The sequence below is a fragment of the Phocoena sinus genome, chromosome 3 (genome assembly GCF_008692025.1).
Source record: "Phocoena sinus isolate mPhoSin1 chromosome 3, mPhoSin1.pri, whole genome shotgun sequence".
NCBI classification, from domain to species: domain Eukaryota; kingdom Metazoa; phylum Chordata; class Mammalia; order Artiodactyla; family Phocoenidae; genus Phocoena; species Phocoena sinus.
Window position 1 is genome coordinate 25711445 of NC_045765.1, and position 19953 is coordinate 25731397.

A 19953-nucleotide genomic window follows, 5' to 3' on the forward strand; every position below is an offset into this window, starting at 1 on the left:
AATCTATCGGGAAAACAAACTTTCTCTCAAAAAGGCCACTAGATTTTAAAATTACAATAATCTTACCAATTTAGAAAGCTTCAAATTTACCAACAGAAACCTTGGGGTGAATGCAACAAGGGCTTTCCAGTTAAAACCTGGGGACTTAACATAATGGTATCCTCCTCACACACATTATTCTTTGGAAAACTAGACTATTTCTAAAAACATCAAGTCCGCCTTTTCCAAGTGAAGACAAATTCCCTTAGAGAAGAGCTTGTAGGAGAAATACCCGACTTTTCTGTTTAGGACATTCAGTTCTATTTTCTGATTAACTTAAGGCAGAAGTCCTCAAAGTATGGTACTTGAGCCACCAGCATCACCTGGAGTTGATGAAAATGCAAATTCTCAGGTCTCAGTCTGACCCCTCCTAAAACAGAAACTCTGGGGGTGGGGGTGGGGTCCAGGAATTTGTATTTTAACAAGAACTCCAGTGACTCTGATTATCACTAAGGTTTGAGACAGTAACCATCAGGGCCAGGTTACCATTCCAGGTTACTCTGCCTTAGGCAAGTAAACACAAGGCTTTTTAGCGCTTCTTAAAAATGAGGATCTTTTGTGATTTCAATTTCCAAACAACCAGTCAGATACAAGACCACCGAAGTTCAGAGAAGGGCTGGGAGGACCATAAATAATGAGTAAGATTCACTCTGAAGAAGATAAAAGTAGAAATAACAAAAAAATAAGTATCTGAAGACATGCATTATAAAAGTAATAAGGAACATTTAAAAATTTTATAGTAAGATAACATGCTTTTCATTTATTTGTTACTAGTATTTTAAATATAAATATTTTGAATATTACTATATAAACATACTTCCATTTATAGAGGCCAAATGGTGATGATTTTTATCTTGTATAACTGTTTCTATTGCTGAAGAGTGTCACCTTATTTTTAACACAGAAATAATGTATTGCTTTAAAATCAGGATTTAAAAACGCATTACAATAAAGAAATCGATTAGAAACAACAAAACATGCATTCAGTAACCAGCAACTGCACTGAAATAGATACACCACTCACATATTCCATTATGTAAATGAATTCAAAGATATTTCATGACTGATCAGCTAGAAGGGACATAATGATTTATAATTCAAATAACTGAGCAGTGAAATCAAATTGAGTTAATATATATTTCTAAATATGCAAACCTGAAATAATTGTTTAAAAATATAAATCAATGTACCCAAGTTGAAATTATGCCTATCCCTTGGTTTAAAACGCTAGCTTTTAAACTTTTATCTAATAAGCTTTCTGAAAATACGATTCTTTTATTAACTTCAAAAAAGGAGTGCTCAAAAGCAGTAAGTGACTTGTAAGATAAATGGTTATAATCTCAGGATTAAAGAATATATAAAAGGTATAAGTGATAGGAAAGGATCTTTAATAGCAGATACAAATAAATTAGGCATTATGTAAATCATACAAAAACAATACAAATCAAATTAATTTTATATTAGATTTCAATTTCAACCTAAAAAATAGGGGAAATCTAAACATAGATATGTGCTATAAAATAATATAGGCTTCTTTCCAGATAATATGTTCTCAAAGTAATACATTGTGAAAAGGCCAGAGTTTGCAATACTAGGAAGTACTTATAAACCACTTCATATGTTAGAAATAAAGAGTATTTCAGCATTATTATTAAAAAAAAATACAGGTTGAGTTTTTTTTTTAATAAGAAAAAATACATATCTTAAAAAGCCAAAATGACCACTGGAATTGGGTTGTACATCACTTTCCAGTAAAAAGGAAAAACAGCCTGGACAGGTGTAATTTATCATTTTTCTGATTTAATATCAAAGAAATATATTAAAATAATAAAAAGAATCCTGAAATCCTCAAAATTTGTAGTGATAAATAGCCCTCCCTGTCTTTATTGCATTATACCTACTAACAGAAATATTGCATGGTGGATTTTGCCAGACAAGGACGATTATTTTCCAATAAAAAGTTGCATATTAAATTCCAGCACAAAAGTGGGTGTCTAATACTTTGGAAATCTTTTATGGTTTGCCAAGGAACACAATTTTAAACTTAACTAATATAAACATATTCCTGGAGTGAACCTACATTAAAGATTTCCATCCAATGCCACCCATTTTCAGAATGCTGTCCTCATGCTAAAATATCAGCTAATCTTAGTGGTTAACTAAACCAACACTTATTTTTCACAACTCCTACATATTTGATAGCTAACATATAAAAGACAATCGACATACTTCTCTCGCATTGGTAGAAACATTATAATAGTATCAACTATAATCTAATAAGAAAGGATGATTCTGGTTTTAGATTTTAAAAATCTGCTAAAGAGAAATCTAAACATTTAATGTGTAATGGGAAATCTTATTTTAGAGCAAATAAGATGTTGATTTGGTAGAGGAAATAATCAAAGAAGAGGTCAAAAACCTTGTAATTCCCTTTCTATTACTCCTTTGTGCCTCTTAACTAGTGAAAATAATATTTGTTTCAACTGACGAACACTGAAGAAATACTGATTCTTAGGAATTCAGTTTTTATAAAATAATATTTTTGGAACATTTTGACTTTCTTAAAATTAGTTACATGTTTTTTAAAAACAAGAACGTCCTGACAATTATGAAAAATTACGGATTAAAACATGTGGTTTGCATACTTTCTTATATATCCATTTATAAGCCTGGATGGGTATAAACATTAACTTTAACTAGTTAGAAATCTATATATCCATATAAATTCAATTGTGACTCTGAATAAAATTTTCACATTATATAGCTAATATAAATCTTTCAAAATTATGCATTTACAGATAAGGCTAAATGAAAGGCTTTTTATTAAAAAAATAAAAAAACACTTGAAAAATTATAAATAAGGAAAATACCTGGCCAACAGAATGCACTTGTTAGGTTGTTTATGTACATTATCAGATATAGTAAAAAGGATATCCAACAGAAAGGTCATTTAGGAACTGAAGAGTCCTTGAAATGACAGGCTCACATCTTCCCCAGTATTTAAGGTTTGTAACACTAAATATGAAAAAAAAGTTTTTAATTATAATGAAGGTATTTGTTTGTGTAGGGAGAACATGGAAATACACATACACTCATGTCAGTTAAATGACCTAAATCACAAATATCTCATAAAGTGGGTTTAAATATCAATGGAACATTTTCTATTCTTTTCATAGCATATTCAAAATTATATACAAGCAATGAACACTGCTCTCCAAATGGTGTATTATTCTATAAATTTAGTTTTGTAAATTAAAAAGTTGCCTAAATATTTCACAGAAGAAACATTAAGTTTGTATCCAAAATAAACATAGTAGGGAGTGACAACAGGAGTTACAAAGGAAGTCAAATAGAGACTCACACTTACTGCCAAGAAGTGAACCATCAAACTTGTGGTTCCAAAACTCACTTCCTATGATCATGATTGTTTATCTAGCTTTGTTCTCTGCAAGTAAGGCAGTGCTACCTATCTGTTACACAGATGAAGAAAGATGTCAAGTGGAGGCATAGAAGTTTAGGCTAAGTGTACAAAGTTATGTCTATGACCAGAAACTAGTTAATTTTGCTAATATTGTAAGGATAATTTAAGGACAGTTTCCATGAATATGTCTCTGATAGCCATAGGTTTCTACTGGAATCAATGAATGCCCTGTCTGAAGGCAACCAAATCTCTCTCAATGATTCCAATTTGCAATAATCTCTTGAGTTGGCCTTTAAAATTGAGTATTTTCTTTTTAATTAAAAAAGGCAGTCCAATTGAACTGAAGAGTCAAAGTCTGTAAACTTTTCAAAACCACGTTTTGATACTGCATACTGCAGTAGTACGGATACCTTGAAAAATAACGTATTTTGGATGGTGAATTTTAAATACGTGAAATTAAGTTTCAGATAAGAACAATGCTACCGTTCTAAGAATCAAAGCATAATTTAAAAAGTCTCTTATTAAAAATTAATATTTCTGGAGAAATTTAAGCACAGTAAAAAGGTCAAAGCAACACAACAACAGAAAAATCAAAGAACCAAAGCAGGAACTCACATTTTCGTCATGAATGTTTCTAGAACATGGTTGTCATCTGTTATTCCTAAGACTTCTGACATACGGGCATATACCTGCATGAAAACATTTAATTGTTAAAAACTTTATCATTAACATATATTTTCAAAAGACTATTCAAATTGAACAAATATAAAGATTTAATGCATTGTTGCATCCACAGTGATGTAGGGAACGAATGGGGAGAACAAATTAAGAATTTAAAAAAATTTTTATAATTGAAAAATTTACCCTCCTCTTTCTCTTCCAGGAAGCACCTCCCTTATTTTGAAATATATACATACCCACATAAACCCACATTTACATACTCATTTTATTCCCAGCATACTCCATAACTTTTGTTTTTTTCTCAAAGTGGTAATAAAGCACCCCTTTCTCAAAGGCAGGTATATGTACGTAAAGGGCTGGAAAGTGGAGTGCCTCAATAAAAGATTCCAACATTTAAAAAATTTCCATCTCTTCCAGATTTTAGCAAGCCATCAAATAATTCAGGATCATGTTAGGCAGCTATAAAAGTAAGGTTTTCAAAAATAAGAGGAAGTTAAATAATTTATAGAAATTCTCCTCAAGTATCTCAATAAGCTCCCCCCAATATACAGAGAGGTCTTACTTTCCATGCTGAAACTGAAATCCCAGGCTCAGGGATTCTCTGCTGAATACATCAGGGTCTGGGAATCCACTAAGCTTCCCATTAGGGAGTGATGGTTGCAGAGTTTGGGGTGTAACATTTCAGTTCCAACCTAAGCCGCATTGAGCTTATAAACACATATCCCACTACAAGTGGGAAAATGCCACTGGCAGCCAATTGAATATTCCCTCTAATAGCCTGGCAAAGCTGAGAGGTGGGTTGACACCTTCATACTCCCTGATGCTCTGGTATGATTCCAGGTTATCTCTGCCAGACACCAGCTGTATGGGATTTCTCTTCTCTGATTTGATTCCTTGTGATTGTGTTCTCTTACTCTCTCCTGATCTATTTCCTATGGTATGGCAACTTAGCTTTCACTCCCTCTGCCTTTTGTTTTTCATATGTAAACACTACCTTGATATAATGTCATAGGTTGTGAAGGTGAGATAAAAATCACAGGACACCACAAATCATCCAGAGTTACATGGTGATACAGGGGAGGAAAGCTGTTCATTGCAGAGATCTCATGTTTGGATTTTAAACACTATTCAACCAGAAGCTTGTGTTCCAGGCTTTTGACTTAAGTCCTACGACCAGGAGCTCCTCAGGCCAGTAGAGTGAATCAGAGAGAGGGAGAAAGAGAGGGAAAGGAAGGGGCAGGCGAAAGAAGGGGCAGAAGGGGAGAGGGGAGGAGCTGGGGGAGAGAGAAAGGAAGATTGAGATTCAAATTCCTGTTGCTTCTCCTGCTAACTTCTGAGCCCTAATAGAAAAGCATTTCAATTCCAGTATCTGTGACTTGGCTCATGAGAGTAGGCCTTCATCTCTTGTAAGATCAAAGCTATCACTGTTTTTGTAAGATGTCTGCTGAGAAGAGGGAGCTAGGGAGAAAGAACCTAGGGAAGTTAGTTAACACCAAATCCTCAATCATCAGAAACCTTTAAGCCCATAGACGGCTCAAAGGAAGAATGGTTGTAAAAAGGGAAGTTTCCCTTACCTCAACATGATCCAAAAGCTCTCTCATGAATGGGAGTAAGACGGGCCCCTTTGAAAATCTGATATTGATATGACTATGGCACAACTTGGCCCCAACCTACCTCCTCATCTATCATTTCCCTCAACCTGAAGCCACAATGAAATACTCATGAAATACTGAGGCTTCTCATGCAATTAACAGATCTCTATGAGTTCATGTGCTGTTCATTTTTCCTGAATCAGCCTTCTTCCTCCTCTTCCCCTGATTCTCATTCAAAAGTCATCTCTGAAGCTTCCTTCCATTTCCAGGTAGGGTAAGTTGTGCTCTCCTTTACGTTCCTATAGCGTCTGGTCCATTCCTCTAGCATGGTGCTTTTCACATTGTAATTGTTTGGGTGTCCATCTCCCCTCCTACACTGTATTTTTGTAAAATAAAATTTTACACTTTCAAGACTTTTCAAATGCTATTTTTTATGGCAAAGATCAAATTAATCTAACTTTGATTTTGCCCGTGCCACACTGAATAATAGACATGTAACAAAAATGTGATTTTAAACATTAAGACATTTAAACATATTAAAAATATTTTTTAAATTGATAGTCCCTGCAAGGAAGTTTTCTGTTGTGTCTCTGGCATTCAAGAAAGAAGGAATCTAAGCAGGCAGGTCTGTTGTGCTCTGCTGTCAAAACAGCTTCTCAAAGCATCAGGTTTGACCTAATACGATACTGGAAAAAACAGTCAACATTGACACATGGCAGTGCTTTAATCCACAATTATCCTTGTAACTTGCACCATTCCTTTTATCATCCATTAGCTTTGATTCCCATTATCCCATCTAGAACTGTGTCAACGCTTTTGTCCCTAGGGATTTCTCTCCACTACTAGGATCTGACAGCCAAGCTTGAGTACTAAACAGGATCATTACCTCTTAAATCCACTTATCTGATCTACTGAATAGTAAATTGAAAAGCTCATTAAGAGCAACAATCTGATTTGTTTTCACGTGTGACAGGGTCATTTAAAATCAAGGTATGATTACTGCATTTCTTTTAAAAGACCATCTCACGTTTTCCAAGGCACCTTATCATTCAGAGAGCATGCAGATAATATGAAAATGTCTTCGAACATTTGAAATGTAGTTATACCATAGATACACATAATTTGGGGGTGAGGACTAATCTGTCCAGTGAGGAAACATCTATAAGATTATTTATCATAAAGCACAAGTCAATGAAAGTTTTCTACAGAAAAAATTCTTACACAATATTCAGGGGTTTTCAACATTTTCTAAAAATTCTATCACTTCACCAAAAATAATTTTTATGACAGCAAGAAACTACATCACAATACATACATTTAGGGAAAGATATAGGAGTTGGCGTAGGAATGCAAGAAAAGGAAAAAAGTTCACTTGCAATTCATAGATTTCTAATCTTTTATTTCATAATCAATTAAGATCATTTGATCATAGTGAAAAATAAGCAAAAATCTAAGAAATAAGAGACTAATAAGCCCATTTGTGTTATCCTTCTCTGAAGGATACAATGAAGTTGAATAAATCGTTATGTTTTTGGTTATGTGTTTCACATAACCTAGTTTTTGCCTGTCAGCCTGTGCCTTCCTCCCTTTCTTCTTCTTCTTTTCTTTTTTTTTTAATATGCCTGCCCTTCTCTGTTAGACTACAAACTCCCTGAGGGTGGAGATGATGCTCTGTCTTTTATCTCCCATGCCTAATACTCAATAAACGTTTGTTAAATGAATAACAAGAATGTAACGTTAAAATGTGTATTTTGGCTGATTCCATTTCATTCATAATTTTGTAACAAAAGGAAAACAACCAGTAAGATGTGTGTTTTTTTTACAAAGAATTTTTTTTCCTGTAAAGATAATATATTCTACTCACTCAGGTGACCACTGGTAAAGTTTTGTTATTTAAAAAGATACAGTTCTTTAAAATTATTATTATTTTTTAATTGAAGTACAGTTGATTTACAATGTTGTGTTAGTTTCAGGTATACAGCAGTGATTCAGTTATACATATCTATCTATCTAGCTATATATCTATTCTTTTTCAGATTCTTTTCCATTATAGGTTATTACAAGATATTGAATATAGTTCCCTGTGCTGTACAGTAGGTCCTTGTTGTTTATCTGTTTTATATATAAAAATATGTAGTTTCAATGCTTAAATATTTCTGGAAGAAGCCCTCCCTGTAGATTCAGTAAGAGGAGCTCTCTCTCCTCCTTTGGATACTCAGAGCATCCATTGTTGCTGGCCTATTAGTGGCACTTCTCATGTAATAGAATATTATCTTGTTGTAGTACTAATTTTCTATGTTTATATGTGTTTCCTCCATTACTTCAAGCACGTGCTGCCTGAGGGCAGGGAAATGTCTATTTCTCTTTACATCTCCAGAAGTACTCAGAAGCTATCTCGATAAACTTAGCAACATACAAAAAGCACAGGTTTTGGTCCCAAAGATAACTGGATTTGAATTCTGCCACTAACTAGTTGTTACTTAAAGTCTCTGAATCTTGGTTTCCTATCTGAAAAACAGGAATAATAATAAAAATTTATTATTTTGGGAACATTAAATGATGATACTTTTATGGGCTTTTGGGAACATTAAATGATGATACCTAACACAGAACCTGACATTTAGCAGCTACTCAACAAATGCTGTTTCCCTTCCTACCCCCTTTCATGGACCCTTTCTAATAGTAGGTGCTAGTATTGTCAGCTACTACCTTTCCAAGAGAAAGCTCATTACATAAAAAATAACAGAAGGGTGAGAAAGGGCTTACCTTGAAGACTTTCACACAGAAAAAAGGTTAAAACAAACAAAACCCTAACTTTGTATTAACTTTGAAATCTTGCTAATCATGGTCAGAAATGGCATTTGTTAAAGGCATATTGCTTCAAAATTTCATGATACAAAACCAAATTCTTTCTACTTCTAAATAGTTATTGTCTTAGAAGGCAGAAAAAAGTACCCATTTTAGCCAGTCATCCATCTCTCTGGCTCTTGAAATACAGGAAGTCATTAGAAATGTAAGAAATTATCATCAGTACAGACATAAGAAGGCATGCTCCTAAAAAACTGTCTTAATATGTTTTCTTATCTCTAGTCGTTCTACTGTGCAGCTTCTTTTAAACTTCAGAAAAGAGTATTTGGATATGTATATAACACTTCAGTGACCCACTTATGTTCTTCAACTTCTAAACTAATCAAGTGACAAATAATGTCTGAGCATATGCAGGTAGTTGAAATGATCTTATATCTGGTTTTGAAAAAAAGAAGCCAGACAAGATAAGAAAACCAGACAAGGGAATACACATACAAACAGCAATAAGGTTTTGAGCTGTAAATTTAATTTAATAAAGAATAAAAGCATGTGCTGTGATAATTTTTTAAATTGCTTTCTTTTTCCAATCCTAATCCTTGGTCTTGGGTATCCGCAGTGTTGTCTCTAACATTCTGGTTATAACTTTGAAGAAACTAATTATGTCAATCCTTAAATTTGAAGTAGATTACAGAACTGGGAAACCCAGAATATTAGTTCCTAAAGGTTGTATGGATATATAATGACAGTCACAGAAATTCAATAACAGCTCTCTATGAAATGTACTCAAAAGCACCGCATGAAACAAAAAGAACAATGAATCTCTCATTGTGTGCAAATAAGAAAATAAGAGAAAACACTGGTTCTATAGGTTTTCATAAGAGTTGTTATAATGAATTAAGATTTTGGATAATGAATCTTCAGAAAATTACAATAAGTTAATACCCTTAGGCCTTCTATAAATGTTTAGGATGTTATAACTTCTCAAAGAGCTTTTATAAGCAGGCTCAGTGCAGAAAATTAGCAGTGCTGTGGAAATCAACAACAAAGTATTTTGCCATCAGATGATATACTTTCCTGAACCAACTTAGTGTAAAAAAATTCACATCCAATAATACAAAATTGATACCATAAAAGTTTTAAAAACTCAACAATTATGAATTTTAAAGCACTGTTTTAATCTATTGAAATGACTTAAAAATCAAGATTTTTATTTTTATTTTTTTTGAATTTTATTTAATTTATTTTTTTATACAGCAGGTTCTCATCAGTTATCCATTTTATACATATTAGTGTATACAGGTCAATCCCAATCTCCCAATTCATCCCATCACCACCATGACCCGCCCCCCACCACTTTCCCCCCTTGGTGTCAAGATTTTTAACTGAATGTAATTTAGTAAAACAAGACCTATCACTGGAAAGCATTCAATATAATAAAAGCATTAATGTTCCTTAGGAAAAGAATTTTGGAACGGAGTGTGAACTCACTTATTATGAGTAAGAAACCAATTTCCATATTTTTGTCTTAGGCTTCAAGTGCCCTTGAAGCCAAAGCAGTGCTCTCTACATGAGATCCATTAAAGAGAAAGGGAGGGGAGGGAGGAAAAGGAAAGGTGTAAGAGGAAACTAACAGAGCATTTAATGACTTGGATCTAAACAGTTTGGAACTAAAGATATTGAGCTCTCTCATTAACGTCTGAAGCAGAATAAAAAAAAAATAAAATGATCGTCACAATTAACTTGTGACCACATCAAGAGAATTAATAGTACAGACATCACTGCTGCATATTAAATACATAAACTTTGTGATAATGAATAGATCCACATTAATCTTGGCTGACTAATTTTTCCATATCATTTAAAATAACATCCCAAAATACAGGACCAAAATTAGGTAAAAAAATCTTTTGCTAAAATTTAATTTTAAGACCATAATTTACTTTGGAAACCAAGCGGTAAAAGGTTAGGAATCTGCCTGCCTCATTCAGTGGAATACAGAATGACATCTGATAAAGAAAAGCTGGCTATGGAGATATAAAATAAATATGAATGTTAAGTATTTATTTCAATTAGAATATCTGAACCTACCATCTGTGGTGGCCATCTTGCTAAGGGGACATGTACCTAACAAATCTCTTAAGAGGCGTTCCCAATCTGCTTGAATAAGCTATTGTATAAGAAAACTTGGAGCGACCACTTTGGCCTCACATTTCCTTCGCTCCACATCCTGTGGCACAAAGCATGAACTCAGCAGGCTGGGGTACAGGGCTGCCTGCTGCCTTGTGATAATCCCCTCTCCCAGTAGGGGCCTCCACTGATGCATGGCTAAGAACATGCTTCCTCTTTTGCTTGCACCCCAGTGGGGTTTCCATTCCTCACTTGGGCCCAAATCCAGACTGCTAAGGAAGGGCTCCAGATGCCGCCAGAGATATTTTTGGATTAGTTTCTAAACGATCATTTATTAGAAAGAGGAGTACAGGTACAGTGTGAAAACCAGCAATACTGGTAATTTTGGAGAGATTCTTTCCCTCCTGCCCCGACCAGATCTAAGGTCTAACTACCACCTGTTCAACAGAAGCTGGCTGTTTGCCCCATTTTCCTTCAGGGAGCCACTGACTAAGGATCTCCACCAGCATGAACCTAATGTCTCCCGACAGGCCTTCACTAGCCAAGAGGGACCTGGGTCGAGAGCACCAGTTATTGGTCACAGGATACACAGTCCATAGAAAGACTCCTGTGGTGCAACCAGCTGAAAGCCAACTAGAGAAGACGGGGAGTGTACATTTGTCCTGACACAGCTTTGTTCCCGCTGGCTGCCAATTCACTCCATATCTGGGGCCAAGCTTCTGTTAAACTAGTCTTCTGGGGCTAAAGCCATGGTAAAGTCTTGGGTAAATATATTATCTTTCCAAGCTCATACAATAAGAAGCGAACCATGGCTATGGCACAGGACTACTGGAAGAAGGTGTGATTAATTTTGGTAGAAGGTTTTGAGATCATGGTTTGAAGGGGCGTTTCAGGCATTTGATTCATAATTCTTTGCAATGGCAAATTTATAAGATGACATGATTACATTTTGGAGCAAAGAATTGATGCTGGATGAAGTTTGTGAGAGAGTGATGGTAGAGGTGGGGAACTGGGAAGTAAAAGATTTTGTTTAATCCTTTACACCTCTCAAAGGTGTCTGCCAGAAACGTATTCTGGCACAAGAGATACATGTGCTCTAGATACTGTTCAATAACAGATGCTATTCATTGTAGCCAAATACAACTTTCTGCTTTCAGGTATGAATAACTGGTTAGAATTGGCCACTTCAGAAACGTTATAATCAAGAAACCTAGGCTGCTTTCATACTATGCAATCACACTGAACAGAGGCTTCGCCGTTAATACTATCGAACATAAGCTGACTATAGAACATTTCGTTATAAAACATGCACACTGTAGGATTCCACGGTGCATAAAAAAGGGAATCAAGAAAAATGCACCCCTACACTTATCACGCCTATTTTAATAATAAGAATCTCAGGCTGTGGTGAGACAAGCATAAAGACTGGTGATCCACCACAATAACCGGCAGCTCAACTCACCTGAACTATTTTCCAAGCCTTCTTTGGAACTCTGGGCACATCACTCCTCAGGCGTACAACCTAAAAAGCACAGAATTTAGGGACCTGCCACCTGGTGTCGGGGATAAGGGAAGAGCAGAAGTCCTTCCCAACTTCCGATACAGGAAGAATGTGGCTCAGGATCTTTGTGGTTGTCACTTAAAGTATTCATGGGACTTTGATTTTATTCTGGAGGCTAGGATCATAGGCAGAGTGAAGTGCTGTTCGAAGCCTGGATGTGGTTCTATGGATTACACTGGGTTTGCTTCCATGAAAGAATTCAAGAAACCAGTTACTAAAGGTAGCCCTGAAAAAGAACAAATTATAGATAACACCTAACAGAACTATTTTGAAGAATCTCTTAATACTGCTGTTTCCCATGAGGCACTCTAATTATGCAAATGTGGCAACTGGGGCTAATGATATAAGTAGGCCAAGTCAGCTTCTGAAGGGTAAAAGTATATGTTCAATAAATGAAACGCATTTCTGTAGTCACTCAGAAAGTTAAACAAATCACATCGAGCCTTCCACCACTTAATCTAACTCTTGCACACACACTCTGCCTCCACCCTGCCTCTCTGAAACACCTCCCATTTCCTACATCCAAAACAACTGCTGTACCTTCCTCCTATGAGCCACTCAACTCTCTGTCCCTTTAGGAAGGACAACCTGGCAAAAAGAGTAAAGGAATAATGGCCCATGGGATGAGAAAAGGGCTGCCAATGACATTGTGCATATTTTTACTATTCTGTCAAATCTGCTATTTTCATTATATTCTCAAACTTTACTCAAAAACGTTGATCCTATAGTCCTTCGTAGCTTTTACTTTCTGTCTCTCACACTAGCCTAGTTAGTGAAAACTTTAACTTGCCCTAAATGCAAAGGATCAGAGTTCACCTTCTGATGGCCTACTGACGTCTTTCAAACACTAGTATCTTCAAACACGAATAAACACTTCAAACCTTCTCTGAGGAGGCAATATACGCAGCAATAGGCTAAGTACCGCTTCCATCCTAGTCTTCCTACTGAATACTTTTATGTTGAAAATTAGCTACAACGTATGCAAAAGCCTAACTGGTGAACAAAGACAACATGCAGTTGCCCAGGAAGCACAGTCTTCTTTCAATAAGAGACAGAAATGAGCAAGTTGAGTATATATTTTAGATAACTTCAACTAGGAGGAAACACAGAATGCATGTCTAGTGCAATGCACATGGGATACTGAGTGAGACCACTACTTGCTAGCCTAGCACAGTGCTTGGCAGATAACAGACATTTAATCAATATTTTATTTAATAAATTAACTCTATAATTCTAGTAAAATTAGTTAGCCTCTAAGAGTCTCAGTTTCTTCATCTGTAAAATGGAAAGAATAATATCACAAAATAGAAGGCAGTCTAGTGAAGTGGTTAAAGATAGATTCTGAAGCCCAAGACTAGTTGGATTCCACCACTTACTAAGTGATTTTGAGCAAACTGCTTACCCTTTACACCTTAGTTTTCTCAAATATAAAATGAGGATGATAGTTGGCCCTAATTTACAGAATCTTTGAGAGGATTAAAGCAGTTAACATATGTAAAGCACTTACAACAGTCCTGGTACATGGTAAAATTTCCATAAAGTACTGGCTATTATTATTGGGTTGGCAAAAAAGTTTGTTCAGTTTTTTTCTGCTAAGATGGCTCTAGTAGCACTTAGTTGTCTTTAACTTCATTCGAAACAAGTTTGTTAGATTGTATGTGGCAGCTGTCATATGAGCGTGCATTTAAACAAAAACATCAGAATTGGTGAATTTTTGTGTAGCCACTTTTAATATTGAAGATGGAAGAAAAAAAGCAACATTTTCAGCATATTATGCTTTATTATTTCAAGAAAGGTAAAAACACAACTGGAATGCAAAAAAAAGATTTGTGCAGTGTATGCAGAAGGTGCTGTGACTGTTCGAACGTGTCAAAAGTGGCTTGCGAAGTTTCGTGCTGGAGATTTCTTGCTGGACAATGCTACGTGGTCGGGTAGACCAGTTGAAGTTGACAGTGATCAAATCAAGACATTAACTGAGAACAATCAGCACATGGGAGATAGGTGACATACTCAAAGTATCCAAATCAAGCGCTGAAAATCATTTGCACCAGCCTGGTTATGTTCATCGCTTTGATGTTTGGGTTCTACGTAAGTTAAGCGAAAAAAACCTTCCTGACCATATTTCCTCATGTGATTCTCTACTTAAACGTAATGAAAATGTTCCGTTTTTAAAACAAATTGTGATGGCAATGAAAAGTGGATACTGTACAATAATGTGGAATGGAAGAGATCGTGGGGCAAGCGAAATGAACCACCACCAACCACACCAAAGGCTGGTCTTCATCCAAAGAAGGTGATGTGTATATGGTGGTGGGATTGGAATGGAGTCCTCTACTAATGAGCTCCTTCTGGAAAACCAAACGGTTAATTCCAACAAGTACTGCTCCCAGTTAGACCACTTGAAAGCAGCACTCATCGAAAAGCGTCCAGAATTAGTGAACAGAAAACGCATAATCTTCCATCAGGATAACATAGGACCGCATGTTTCTTTGATGACCAGGCAAAAACTGTTACAGCTTGTCTGGGAAGTTCCGATTCATCCGCCACATTCACCAGACATTGCACCTTCAGATTTCCATTTATTTAGGTCTTTACAAAATTCTCTTAATGTAAAACATTTCCATTGCCTGGAAGACTGTAAAAGGCACCTGGAACAGTTCTTTGCTCAAAAAGACCAAAGGTTTTGGGAACATGGAATTACGAAGTTGCCTGAAAAACGGCAGAAGGTAGTGGAACAAAACAATGAATAGGTTGTTCAATAAAGTTCCTGGTGAAAATGAAAAATGTGTCTTTTATTTTTACTTAAAAACCAAAGGAACCTTTTGGCCAACCCAATATTATTGTCATCAAATGCTGTATTATATACAGCACTGCCAGCACAGTGTCAGGAACACTTGGAAAGTTTTTAGCACACAGTATGCACCAAATAAACATTAGCTGTTAGCCATTAGAATACGTGGTCACTAAATGGCCACTATTATTATTAAGTAAGATAGTCAAACATTAGTCTGGCATTAAGATTATGAGGCATGCACCAAGATGACGGTCCCTTTTATTTGTGCTTTATCTGGACTAGATAGTGGAAAGTAAATATTTCTTCTAAACTGGCATGTGAGTAACTTTAATAATGGTTAAAGAAGAGTGATTAGAGGGAAGAGAGCCCCAGTGAAAGACAGACTAACTCCTAATCTTCTGTCTTCTACCTATAACTTCTATTTTACAGAGGCGGAACAGTAAATGTGATGGGAAAGGAGACAGGAGGAAAACAGAATGCTATGTGGTAGCAGGTGATGTTTTAGCCCAAGGGCTCCGTACAACCTAAGTTCCTGATTTCAAAGCCCTCATCTTCCTTTTTAGAGTCATCACAAGTTCCTGTTTCCTGTCTGCAGGATAAGTTCTCATCTCTGGGTTAAGCAGATGATTTACATCCCTGTGTGCAATAAAATCCGATTCTCTGAGTTTTCTTTGCTAAATTAAATGCACACAGACAAGGGGTTCCAGAACATCATCATTAGAGTTTTAAGTTATTAAAAAAGTTTTTGTGTGATAGGCCCAGTAAGAACAGAAAGGGGCTGCCTTTCATATATGAATATAATATTTATCTCTGACACTAGACCATGGGTTGAGTTGCTTCTCCTAAAGTAGGGTGGATTTTAGAAGATATCTAGGATGTAGCTCGATTCTCTTATGCCTGCTGGATAGCCAGAACTAGAGGTCCTATCTGTGGTTGTAGTGATGAGATTTTTCCTCGGGAAGTAAAATAGCAAATACGGGGATGAAGCTGTGATGATGGTCTTATCAATCATTACACTTAAAACTGATCATGTCTGGACTCATGTCTAAATACCTACATAGGTAATGTGATACACTGGAAAGCACACTTGGGTTTAGGGTATGATGATTTGGTCGAAAACCCAGGACACTAAACAAGTTTTTAACCTTCCTGAAATCTTTTTTCATATTCTGCAAAATGAAGATACTCCTACCTACTAAAGAGAATATTGCTGAGAAGACTAAATGAGAAAATGTAATAAATAATGCCACAAAGTGGAGTGAAGCACAAAGTAGAAACCCAATACAGGTTAGATTAAGGTTGGAAAGAAACATGACCTCAAGTGCTATTTCCTAGGCATTTCTCAGTCTACATTACCTGGAAATACAGAATTTGTCACTTACAGCATGGATAATGTTTTAATACCCAGTGCCCTGAACTTTAGGAACTTCAGGAATGTTAAGGTTGGAGAGTATTGTGTAAGTAAGGCAGATGCATCTGCTCGGGAGAGTGGTATTACAGCCCATGTCTCAGAAATGCAAATAACCAGAAAAAAAGGACAGTTGAGAACTGGGACCAACAAGCATGAAAGCATTTCTAATGAGTCACTAAAGCGGGCTAAGAGGCAATATGGAAGGAAGTGGTCATGTACACTTGGAGATAGGAAAGGACAATAAGTGGCTGAAGGCTTAAAAAAAAGGGTTAAAACAAAAGTTGAAAACTGCAATTTCTCAGTTAATGTAAAGGCACCAGTGCACTAAGGTATTTCGCACATTTCAGCACTGTCTATCCTTTTACAATTTTCCTCGTCAAAAGGTGTGGGAGGTTGTCCATGGAAATGCATTTCCAATTTTGTAATGGGAGTCAATCAGAAAATGTAATCCACGTTGGAGAAAGTCGTTTCAAAGCCAACTTTGCTTAAACACATCTATTCAGTAAAGCAAGGGATACTGGCGCTGGGGAGACACACAGGCTTAAGGGAAAACAAAATCCCAATAAGTAGCCAAATGTGCTTCTATTATTTCAAGATTCCTTCAACAGAAACATTATGGGAAGATAAAAATTAGGAAAACACTGAACTGAACTAATTCAGTGTTAAAAAAATATTTTGCATTTATGTTTTATAACCAAGTGCTTTTCCCACATTTGACCCAAGGCAGCAGATGAAGCGCTATATTCACCACTGCTAATACTAGCAATTGGAACACGCTCTTTGGCAAGGCAGAAATAAGATAATTGTTCAACATAGGCTGGCTTTTCAGAAATACTGGAAGCACTGCCTGTAATTATAGACATCTGTCACTGCTAGCCACTCAGTACTAACCCTGACATCAATATACAACCACAGCACTAAACTGCCTGCAGGCATAGCAATGCAGACCAGATACGCTAGGCAGGCAATCATCTGCTTCATCCAAACTATCTGTCAAGGGCTCCCAACCACAAACAGCTCTTACATTTTGTATCCTTAGGATAATATGTTGATTTATTTTAGATTCTCTAATATTTACAGCCTAGGCCATCTACTAAAATAAAGAAACAAAACTTATGGCTAATGGAGGCAGTTACTGTTCACAGTCATCATAAAAGGTCATAGCTCAACCCTCAAATGTTAAAAATTGATGGCAGCTTTAACCATGTGCTATCATACAGATGTTTCCTTTTGTAGAGGGCAATTATTTTCAATAGCAATTCAAAATGGTAACTACAATCTTTCATCAGCAAGTATGTTGCCACATTGATCTAATAGAAATGCTCATATTTTAAAAGCTTTCTTGAGAAGTAAAGGTAAGTTTCAGTGATGAGTACTGAAGAATCCAGATTGTCAGTTTGGGTTTAGCTGTACATATAATACTGTATCTGGAAACATTTTTTTTTTACGTACAAAGATGATGTAATGTCTAAAAACTAGGAAATGATATTGAAGGATAAAATACTTGGTTAATGAATGAGTCAACTGACATATAATCTTGCTGGGTGTAAAGCTTATTGAAATACACATGTACATCTACGTTCATATTTTTAAAAGCCCAAAGACACACTGTAGCTTTAAATGTCACTCTCTTTTTTTCTTTTTAAGCAGCCAGGGAAGCAAGCTGACAATTATTAGACATTTAGACTAATTAGGAATAAACACTCACAATTATCACAATGTGTTACTGAAAACCCAGATATTTCTTGGTTTGATCACAACAGCCTATGCTGAAGAAAAACTATTAATTACTGACAGACAGTGAGCTTACAAGTGAGCTGCATCTTAAAAACCTCTTTTAAAATACAATTGCTAAATGCCTTACAGTGCTGTAATGTGAGACAGGTTCAAATCTTATTACTTCACTGAAATTAAAACCTAAGTTTTAATACTGTTCAAGTCGAACAATGATTCCACACTTTATTGCTTTTGAAATCCCTTGATGATCATAGGAAAAAATGCCCCCGAGAAAAAAGACTGTTTTCGATAAACAGAAAATACAGTTTGCACTCTTAGCCTCTTTGTCATCACAAAAAAAGGATTTAATGCCAATTCTTTAAAAAGAGACTTTTTTCCCCCACAAAATGTGCACCTTGTGTGCCATTTGTAAAATCAGTTCACTTTTTTTTATTTATTACTGCAGCGCGGCAAGGCAATAAAGAAGCTACCGATAGCTAATAAATTACGTGCCTTTTAAAACAATTCTCTTGCTACAAAAACATGTAACTACAAAGGTTTACATTTACATGGTACATCACATGAAACGTCTGTATTTGTGTTCTATTAACCATTTTGGCAAATTGTGGACTTTTACCAAATAAGTGATTGAAAAAACATAGTGATTCACAAATGTCGACGTGATATAAAATAAAAGCCTTTCTAGTAAACTACTCTTTTGCTGTTTGCACTTCTAAAAATCCTCCAAAATTTATTTTAAAAATATGTTTTGATAAACTATTTTATGCATCAAAAAGGTATTCAAAGATGCTCTAGTCAAGGTTAATTTAAACTTTACTCAGTGAATACAGAGACCTACGAAAATACCCTTTTCCTGCCTAATTTATGTTCCTAGTATCATTCAGTCTTAAAAATCATAGCTCCTAGGAGTTACTTGAGGACAAGTTATAAAAGGCAATATCACTGGATGTAAGGCAAAAATGCCCTCAATCTGTTCCTTAATATATTTTCTTAAAAGAAGATACAGAAACTTGGTTATTTTTTTTAAGAAATACATCAAACAAACATGCCTTGCTAAGTAATAATCTGTCTTTTAAGAGAACAGTATCTTCACGTATCCAAAAGAACTGCCGAAAAACCTTACTTTATGAAAGTAAGCTGTTTGTTTTTCTGGTTGGTTTATGTACAAATGAATTTTGAACTGTCTGTACTCTAATTTCAGGGTTAAACTGTTAAATTAATCAGGGTATTTGCTTAATGCTCTCACCCTCTAATCACATGATGAGCATGTATTTATGAGGTAGTATATTGTCTTTTATTATTAATTTCCTCCATTTCCTGTAATAGCTATTATAGCTGTGGCTTTTTTTGTTGTTTTATACCTACAAAATTTCAACTTTGTTCAATTATGTATGATGAACACTGCTTCAATTTTCAAAGCACAAACAACTTTGATCCATTTCATATTTACTTCAAGATGACGGTCCACCAGACAAATGAATAAAAATTCTATATTCTCTAGCATTCTACTTATCCATTCAGATCTACTTTTTCTCCCTTTCTTTTGAAATCAGCTTGATTATGATGATTAACAATTAGGAATTCGTGGAAGATATGTTTTTTGAAAAGTTCAATGAAATAATTTTATTTCATTTTCATAGACTTTTTAGAGGGGAATCATTACCACCATAAATAACTAATGTTCTATAAACCACATATCTTTACATGTAGAGAACCCAGGTATATTTCCTTATCTTCTGTTTCTAATAGTATTACTCATGTTTATTGAAATCATGACCTTTC

The 19953-nt window shown here is 35.4% G+C and overlaps 1 protein-coding gene across 4 annotated transcripts in view; it reads right to left on the reverse strand.

The window, feature by feature from the left end:
- RANBP17 (RAN binding protein 17) overlaps positions 1–19953 on the reverse strand; it is a 318400-nt gene that overhangs the window by 92966 nt on the left and 205481 nt on the right. For all 4 annotated transcript variants that reach the window (XM_032626913.1, XM_032626914.1, XM_032626912.1 and 1 more), the window contains 2 exons: positions 4076–4149; positions 2974–3054 (listed from right to left, as the gene is read on the reverse strand). In XM_032626913.1, coding sequence (XP_032482804.1) covers positions 2974–3054; positions 4076–4149 — 155 coding nt within the window. The remainder of the gene's footprint in view (positions 1–2973; positions 3055–4075; positions 4150–19953) is intronic.